This window comes from Ailuropoda melanoleuca, chromosome 10, assembly GCF_002007445.2.
Source record: "Ailuropoda melanoleuca isolate Jingjing chromosome 10, ASM200744v2, whole genome shotgun sequence".
Classification (NCBI taxonomy): Eukaryota; Metazoa; Chordata; class Mammalia; order Carnivora; family Ursidae; genus Ailuropoda; species Ailuropoda melanoleuca.
Window position 1 is genome coordinate 38,221,206 of NC_048227.1, and position 7,996 is coordinate 38,229,201.

Here is a 7,996-nt window from a genome sequence, read left to right on the forward strand (position 1 = left end):
GGGGAAGGAGCACGGAGCTGCCAGGCCCTGCCCCCTGCCCCGGAGCGCCCCTCCCCCTTCCCGGCACCTCCGTGTAGCCGGAGGCTCCCGAACCCCTTCACTTCGGGTTTTCAGGGGGGCCCGTTCCACAGGCGCGGTGGATTAGACGGTCGGTGGTCGGTGCTGGGCTCGGTCTGCAGCCTTAGTCACACGTCGGGGCCCCTGGCCACCAGCCCCCAAGCTCCAGGAGTCACCCGATTGGTGTGAACCCAGCTATGGCTTAAGGGGCCTGTTACGAACCACAGCAGATGTTCCTCTCAGCCCCGCACATGGGACAATGCAGAAAATGCCCAGCTCGGCCGCAAACCAGGTGGAGGGAGGCAGAAGGTGACTGAGGCCAGAGAAGGTCTGGGCTGCGAACCAGAGAGCCCGTGGAAGGGCGGCCACGTGCAGAATGCCAGTGGGGCCGCCTGGAGGGGGAGGCCGCCGACCGACCGAGGGGCACTTTCCCGGGGTGCCTGTCGAGAGCGGCCAACTCGGTATCACGTGCCCACCCTAAGCTGCGAGACTGCCCTCCTCGCCGACCCAACCCACCTCCCGGCCCGGCCACGACGATCCCAGTGAAGCCTGGTCGGGGCCGTCCTCCGAGCCCTGTCCAGCCAGGGTGACGTCGGGTATGGGGGTCTCCCACGTGAAAAACTGCGCAACAAAGGAGATAAGCCAGCCCGCTGCAGCACAGGGCCCCTGGGAGGCACACCACACAGAAGGCTCCGGCTGCATTCAGGCCTCACCGACCCCCTCGCACCGTCCCCGAACCCGGCCAGCGCTACTATCTGGGCGTCACAGAAATGCCCTGAGCGTCCCAGAGTCGCAGGGCCTGCAGGCTAGGACCGCCATCCCCGCAGGAGCCCCGCCCAGCTAGGAAGGCCCGCCTCCGAGGAACCCTGCCGTAGCCACGCCCCGCCGGCTCCGGACGCCCCCGGTTGCCATGGTTTCCAAGGCGCAGGCGCAAATCGTTCCCCCCCCCGCCCGCGTCCCTTAGGCCCTCTCCGTCCGCTCTAGCGCTGGGAGCCCAAGCGACACCCCGAGACTCCCCCCGTCCCCCTTCACGCGGACCCGGCCAATCCCGGGGTTCCCACCTCAACCCGCCAGCCGGCTGCGGGACGCTGGGGCCAGCCTCACCCTAGGAGCGGCGCGCATGCACTGTGGCATTTTTGCGCGCGAGGAGGTTGCGTCACAATCCCTTAAATCTCGCGAGCGGCTCAACACCCAACAGCGCCGCTGGTGTAGTGGTATCATGCAAGATTCCCATTCTTGCGACCCGGGTTCGATTCCCGGGCGGCGCAGGCAGCATTTTTCATTTTCCCCATCTCAACAAACTAACTCTCGCTAATGACACCGATTTCAAAAGGAAAGAAAACCAGAAACGAGCAAACACCCTTTCCGGAGCAACGCGGATGAGGCAATTTCAGAGACTGAAAGATTGACAAGCTCAATGAAAACGCCAGGCGGCCGTACTGAGCTGACGGTCACCTGTAAGCCAGCGACCCCAACTTAACCGACCAGTACCCCCGCCGGGGTTGTCGCTCCCGCGCCTGCTGCGGCTGCGGGCTCTTTAAACTCCCAGCCCGCCCCGCGGCGCCGGACTACAACTCCCGGAGGGCTTCGCGGCGCCGGACTACAACTCCCGGCGGGCCGCGCGGCGTCGACATACGGCTCCTGGTGGGTCTCGCAGCAACTGACTGCGGCTACCGGCGGGCCGGCTGAGCTGCTGAGATGCTGGTGGCGGCGGCGGCCGAGCGGAACAAGGAGCCCATCCTCCGTGTGCTGCGGCAGTACATGGACCCGGCCCAGCGCGGCGTCCGCGTGCTCGAGGTGGCCTCGGGCTCCGGCCAGCACACAGCCCACTTCGCGCGGGCCTTCCCCCACGCCGAGTGGCAGCCGTCCGACGTAGACCAGCGCTGCCTGGACAGGTGCGACCCCGGCTGGTGAGAGTGGGCGGGGCGCGGGGGCAGGCGGAGCAGGGCCTGTGCCGCTGTCCCGACTCCCCACGCCGCCGGGACCCCGCTCAGCTCCCCCCCGCGTGCTGTCCTTCTGCAGCATCTCGGCCACCACTCAGGCCCAGGGGCTGTCCAACGTGAAGGCCCCGCTGTACCTGGACGTGACCTGGGACTGGGAGCACTGGGGCGGGATTCTGCCCCAGTCGCTGGACCTGCTTCTCTGCATTAACATGATCCACATCAGCCCCCTGAACTGCACCGAGGTCTGTGGGCGCGCGGGCGAGCCACCCCCCTCGCGTGCAGCGGGAGGGGGCGGCGTGGCAGGTTTGCCCCGCATCCCAGATGGCCAGGCTGGGCGTCTGGCCGCTAGCTGAGGGCGCTTTCCTCACTGACATCCTGCTTCCTCCCTCCCCAGGGGCTCTTCAGAGCAGCGGGACATCTGCTCAAACCCAAGGCGCTGCTGATCACCTATGGGGTGAGTGCTTCTGCCAGACAGGACGGGCCTCCCCTGGCAGGGCAGACCTGATCCCAGCCAGTCTCGCTGTGTCCTACTTTCTGCACTCCCTCCTCCTGGTTTCAGTGTTTTCAGTTGCCTTCTCCCCTCACTACCCATCATCATAAAACTGCACCCAGGGTCTTCCTACCAGTCTCCCTGCAACCCCCTGGCTCATCAGTTGGTCCTCAGCTGTCCCCCATCTTGGGGGCAGGGAGGGGTGTGTCCTTTTCATTCTCTGGGTGCCAGCCTACAAGACTGCCTGTGTGTCGACTGAAGCATGGCTGACCCCGTGTCTGTGGGTGGCGGGCAGAGCCGTGTCCCCCGTCTCCGCAGCCTTATGCCGTCAATGGGAAGATCACTCCGCAGAGTAACGTGGATTTTGATCTAACTCTTAGATGCAGGTCAGAGCCGGATAGGTGGGGGGCCTGGCTGGGAGGGCAGGTGGGCTGGGGGACCGCCCCCAGCCACAACTCCACCTTCTCCTTCCTCCTTACTGCAGGAACCCTGAGTGGGGGCTGCGGGACACAGCCCTCCTGGAGGACCTGGGCCAAGCCAGTGGCCTGCTCCTGGAGAGGATGGTAGGTGGGAAGGGCTGGGGGCACAGGGGACTTCCCTGGGGACCAGGTCAGCTGCAGCCAATGCCTCTCCCCTAGGTGGACATGCCAGCCAACAACAAGTGCCTGATATTCCGGAAAGAGTAACTCCCTCCTGCTCTCGCATGTTTGTGTCTCCACCAAGACCCTTTCTGGAACAAACCAGATATCAGCCCCTGCCTCCCAGGGCTGGGCCAGGAGGTCTGGCCTTGCCCAGTCTGGGGGCTCTTGGCTGATGGCCACAGGGCTGCTTGGAACCTGGGAATAAAGTGTTTTGTGCTGCTCGTTGCTGGTGTCAACCATGCATCCTTCTGGGACAACTCAGCGGGCAGGCTGTGTCTTCAAGGGTTCTGTACTAGGGGCAGGAGAGGTCTGGCCTGTGAGGTCAGGACTTGGCGGCCTCCCGGACCGTGCTGCTCTGCTGAGGGGACAGAGGAGGGACGGAGAATTCAGGCCCTGCTGACTGAGCTGGCTGCCGGGCTCTCGTGCCACAAGAGGTGGAGCCTGTCTCAGGCTGCTCATGGGTTGTGTCCCTGCAGGAAAACGGGAGGTTCCTAAGGAGGGAACTTGAACTGGAGCCCATGCTCCAATGTGGTAGCAGGATACCAGCTAAGGGTCCCCCCTGAGGAGGTCCAGCACCTGTAGGCCTTGAGGTCTGGGGAAAGGCTGGCCTTTATTCAGAGGGACAGGAAGGCAGGGTGGGGTTAGTCCTGGAAGCGGTTCAGCAGCTCACAGGCCTTCTTCTCCAGCAGCTCGGAGATCTTTTTGACACGCTTCTCACTTGCGGCACGGACGTAGCTGCCGGCATCCAGCACGGCCACGCCGTCGTGCACCTCACCCATGATGACTAGCGGGCCGTCACCAGCCGTCACGTTGGGGCAGGGGCAGGTCCAGTCCATGCCACTCAGGGTCACCTCCAGGTACTTGGTGCCCAAGAACCTGAGACCCATCTTGTCGTCCTTGAGCACCTCGTCCAGGGCTACGCGGGCGATGCCGCCCCCCCCCACCTCGGGCTCCTCCAGCACCTCGGTGAGCCGCCCCACGATGGCAAAGTCGCTGCGGCACAGGCTCAGCGCCAACTTGCTCCTGAGGCGGCAGGCCCGACAGGGCGGCGTGCGCGGCACGGGGCAGGCGTCCTCGCAGCTTGCACGGCTCTCAAAGTTGTTGCCGTTGCCCTCGCAGCCCCCATATACGAAGGGGTGGCACTGCTGCAGCAGCGGGCTGTAGGCCCAGCGCGGCTCCCAGCCCTGGCAGCGGCCCTGCACGGCCGGCAGCACACAGGCGTCGCCGGGGCCCCGGGCGCAGGCCTGCTGGCACGCCTCATAGGTCTCAAAGCCCCGGCTGCCCCCCTCGCAGCTGCAAACGGGGAAGGTCATGCAGCCTCCCCGCTGCGGGTCAAAGTGCCAGAGGACCAGGCCGGAGGGCGTGCTGGTGCAGGCCTGCAGGTCAGGCAGGCACTCGGCCGGGTCGGGGGGAGTGGACGCCCTGTCCCCTGCCGACTCCCGCTGGACCACAGAGAGTGGGAAGTCGGCCCGCAGCAGGCCGGCGGCGTTGCGTGCGGTGCACGTGTAGAGGCCCGCGTCCTCGGGTCGGGCGTTGTAAAGCACCAGCTGCCCGATGCTGGTGACCACCACGTTGCCATACATCTGGTCTGGCCGCATGATTAGGGTCTCCCGCTGGTCACTCTGCTTCTCCCAGGTCACGGCTGGGGGCGGGCGGCCGCTGACGTCGCAGTGGAGGCTGGCTGTGCCCCCCACGTACACGGCCTGCGGGGCGGGGCTGCTGTAGAGGGCAGGCGGCATCGGGGCGTCCCCGGGCGTAGGGCGGGCCGTGGTCTCCGGGGGCCCGGGGCTGCTGGGCGGCCAGCTGAGGACGTGCTTGCAGGGCACGACGTGCAGGCGGAGGCCGCGCAGGCAGGCCTCCGCGTCCATGTAGCAGCGGTTGTAGTAGGTGAGGCCGTCCGAGGCACAGGTGAAGCTGGGCTCCTTCTCACAGCGGTCCCGGCAGCGGCACACGGGCTGCCCGTCCCATATGTCGCAGTCGGAGCCCTGCTGAGGGCACGTGAAGCCCTCACATGAGGCCAGCAGCGTGGGCACGGCTGGGCCGCCCTCAGGGAAGCGCGCTGCCACACAGCTCTGCAGCCCACACACGTTGGTACAGCACTTCTCGGCGGCCTCGCAGTCCTGGGGAGTGGGGAGCCGCTCAGTGGGCACCCTAGCTCCGCCTGTCAGCTTGTCCAGAGGGAGCTGAGCCCCTGCTGCCCCTCCCCAAACCCGTCTCCCCTGGGGAAAGCTGACCGCGTTTGCAGAAATTTCTTTCCCAGTGTGTCACGTCACTGAAGCTCACGGAATCGTCAGATCCTCGCCCCCCCCAGAGCAGGTTTCGTTGACGGACAAGGAAACCAAGGCCGGGGCGGGGGGGCACGTACAGTGTGCTCAAGGCCACTGCAGGGGGTGCTGGGCAGGGCTGCAGGGCAGATGTCCACGTGTGGCCCCCTGCCTTTCGACCTTGCTGGTCCTCAGAACTGGTCCTAGGGTGGGGGTAGGCAGGTTTGGGGAGCGAGAAGGAGGCTCTTAATCCTCAGACCTATGAAGGCGAAGACTGGGGGTGTCCCCTGGGAGCCTCATACATGGAACAGCTTTTAAAACCCCAGCGGTGGAGTGTGGGGGCCTGAGGAGGAAGCTGACTCCAGGACTGGGGCCACAGGGCAGCTCCTGGGGTCCCCCTCTGTGGGCAAGGCCTGGCTGCCGGAGCAGGGCTGGTGGAGACGGTGCCTGTGCTTACCTGGTCCCCGACGCACTCACGCTCACAGGTGCTCTGGGCATCCACCCACAGGTTGGGGCTGAGCTGGTTGGGGCACACGCCTGGATGGCTTCTGGGTCCTGGTGGCAGGCCGGCCCCCAAGGTCAGCCCAACCACGAGGAGCAGCGGGAGTGGCCTCGGGGCCAGCATGGGGACCGCCGGGCCAGGGGGCGGGGGATGTGACCACCAGTCCCTCCTCAGGCCCTGCCTAGCCTCCCTGCTGAAGGCATCTACCTTTCCAGGCCTGCAGTTGCTGCTCCTGCCCTCGGGCCCCCAACCGATCCCCGAGGCTCTCCCCTGGCCCCCAAGGTCCGAGCCCACAGCAGATGCTTCGGCCCCAGTGCGAGGGGCTGGGTAGGTTCCGGGCCTCTCCCAGCTCTGAGTCTGTGCATGTGGCGCCGGCCCCTCCCCTGCCTGGCCCCTCCGTGGTCAGCGCAGGGCAGGGGGTGGGGAGGGGAGGAGGGCTGGGGAGGGGCCAAGGCCCAGGAGCACAGAAGACACTGGCCACGAGGGTCACCGAAGGGCGGAGAAGGGCCAGAGAAGGACCCGAGAAGGGCTGGCTCTGGCGGGGGAGGGGAGGGAAGGGGACTCTGTAATTGGAGCCCCTCCTCCCTCTAGGCACTGGGCTGGGGATAGAAGGGCCCAGGGATCAAAGCTGCCTCTCATACCTTCCCAGCCTGGGTCAGAGGAGGGGGCTGGGCTGGCCTACCCCTCTGCCTCCCCAACCTGCCCCAGCTGTCCCAGGGCCTGGATCTCCCCCAGGCAGGTCCAGGCCAGCCTCTTATCTACACTCACCACCTCCAGCGAGACAGAGGCACAGGGACTCTCTGTTCAGCCCTGCAACAAGTAGGCAGTACGTTCCCTTCTCAGGAAAAAATCTCACAACCTTCTCCGTGATCCTTCTTAGGGTCACAACCTGCCATCTGGTCTTGGGGTCAAATTGAAACCCTATCTGCTAGAGAGGAGGGAGGCCTTCGGTGACCCACAGCTGATGGGGGTTGGGGAGACTGATGCAGGGCAGGGCTCTGCATTTCTAGAGCGCCCCCCAGCATGGCTCCTGGTCCAGGCTCTTCCACGACTGGGCAAGGCAGGTACCAAAGAACTGAGGTCCCGGAAGGCTCAGCAGCTAGGAAACTGTGCTGGCCGGTCCAGCCACCCGTCACACAGGCAGCAAACACTGGAAATGGGGCTGGTGGGACCGAGGAATGGAGTGTGTTTACTTGGGCTGACTTGAATTTCAGTCGCTGTGGCCCCATGCCACACAGTCCCGAGAGGCCAAGGTCACCTAAAAAGCACCCCGGAAACGGCGAGTTTCCCGGGAGCTGCACAAGCCCCTGGGAGGAGAGGCCTTCCCTCCGGGGCGGGCGGGAGTGGAAGCCCCTCCTTGGCAGGGCTGGCAGGGAGATCTAATGCAGCAACAGGACAAAGCCACTGGAGTCCGCCCTTCCAAACCCTTCCCAGGGGCCTGAGGCCCTGCGTCTGACCTTCCGACCTGGGAGGCAGGGTAATAAAAGCCTTGCCTGGTCAGAGTGAGCCCAAAGGGGCACCCCAGATGCAGGGGCCGCATCCAAGGGTTATGCGGGGTTCCAGGCCCAGGACAGTCCCTCAGAGATGCAGCCCGAGGCCTGGGTCCCCGAATGGTGGGAGCAGGGAGGCTTGTTCGGAGGGGTTCCCCACCCCCAGTACCCACCACACCCCTGCACTGAGGACTGAGCTCGCACACTGCGTCAGCAGGTGGCTCTCCCACCCCAGGCCCGGGTCTGGGTCCGGGAGGCTGTGCTGAGTTGTGGCAGGCGGTAACCCCCCAGGTTACCCGCTGCATCTCTGGCTCGGTGCCCAACACCCTCGGGCAGCACAGCCAGCGTGGCGTTAGGCCACAAGACACGGTCATGGTGGGGGGCTCGGGGCGTCCCAGGTTCACCCCCGAAGGCAGCAGGGAGGTGGTGGTCTCTGGAGCGCGGAGGGCTGCCTGTCAGGCCCACCGAGAAGCGCCCTGCACGTGGCTGGACCGAGGGGGCCGCTGCAGCCAGGCTCCGCCCTCGCAGCCAGGACCGGCACCAGCCATCGAGGCCGCAGACAGAGGGGTCCGCGCAGCAGCACCAGGCCCACCCCGCCACGCCACCCCC

The 7,996-nt window shown here is 66.0% G+C and overlaps 2 protein-coding genes and 1 non-coding gene across 6 annotated transcripts; 2 read left to right on the top strand and 1 right to left on the bottom strand.

Moving 5' to 3' along the window:
• Positions 1-1,254: 1,254 nt before the first annotated feature.
• On the top strand, positions 1,255-1,325 carry TRNAG-CCC. The gene has a single exon. It is a non-coding gene; the product is annotated as a tRNA-Gly (tRNA).
• A 327-nt stretch (positions 1,326-1,652) lies between these two features.
• Positions 1,653-3,318, top strand: METTL26 (methyltransferase like 26). Of its 3 annotated transcripts, none has more exons than XR_004628555.1 (6): positions 1,653-1,967; positions 2,080-2,242; positions 2,395-2,454; positions 2,786-2,876; positions 2,975-3,053; positions 3,129-3,189. XR_004628555.1 is itself a non-coding variant. In XM_034670728.1 (6 exons), the coding sequence occupies exons 1-6, from the start codon at positions 1,756-1,758 to the stop codon at positions 3,174-3,176; spliced, it is 630 nt and encodes a 209-aa protein (XP_034526619.1). In that variant the 5' UTR covers positions 1,656-1,755; the 3' UTR covers positions 3,177-3,318. The 3 variants fall into 3 exon arrangements, 2 of the variants coding, with proteins under 2 accessions (XP_034526619.1, XP_002920211.2); XM_034670728.1 differs by having other exon boundaries at positions 1,656-1,967; positions 2,809-2,876; positions 3,129-3,318; XM_002920165.4 differs by having other exon boundaries at positions 1,661-1,952; positions 2,809-2,876; positions 3,129-3,318.
• Positions 3,319-3,711: 393 nt separating this feature from the next.
• WFIKKN1 (WAP, follistatin/kazal, immunoglobulin, kunitz and netrin domain containing 1) lies at positions 3,712-7,902 on the bottom strand. Of its 2 annotated transcripts, none has more exons than XM_002920162.4 (2): positions 5,853-7,902; positions 3,712-5,251 (listed from the first exon to the last, which is right to left on the bottom strand). In XM_002920162.4, exons 1-2 carry the CDS (start codon positions 6,018-6,020, stop codon positions 3,773-3,775), a joined length of 1,647 nt encoding a protein of 548 aa, XP_002920208.1. In that variant the 5' UTR covers positions 6,021-7,902; the 3' UTR covers positions 3,712-3,772. The 2 variants fall into 2 exon arrangements, 1 of the variants encoding a protein (XP_002920208.1); XR_004628554.1 differs by having other exon boundaries at positions 5,114-5,251; positions 5,366-5,993.
• Between the last annotated feature and the right edge of the window lie 94 nt (positions 7,903-7,996).

Bases quoted from the DNA above. Each gene is read 5' to 3' on its own strand.
- METTL26 (XM_034670728.1), top strand. From the start codon at position 1,756: ATGCTGGTGGCGGCGGCGGCCGAGCGGAACAAGGAGCCCATCCTCCGT. The intron at 1,968-2,079 runs GTGAGAGTGGGC...GTCCTTCTGCAG, and splicing joins GACAGGTGCGACCCCGGCTG to CATCTCGGCCACCACTCAGG. The intron at 2,455-2,808 runs GTGAGTGCTTCT...CCGTCTCCGCAG, and splicing joins CGCTGCTGATCACCTATGGG to CCTTATGCCGTCAATGGGAA.
- WFIKKN1 (XM_002920162.4), bottom strand. From the start codon at position 6,020: ATGCTGGCCCCGAGGCCACTCCCGCTGCTCCTCGTGGTTGGGCTGACC. The intron at 5,252-5,852 runs GTAAGCACAGGC...CCCACTCCCCAG, and splicing joins GTGAGTGCGTCGGGGACCAG to GACTGCGAGGCCGCCGAGAA.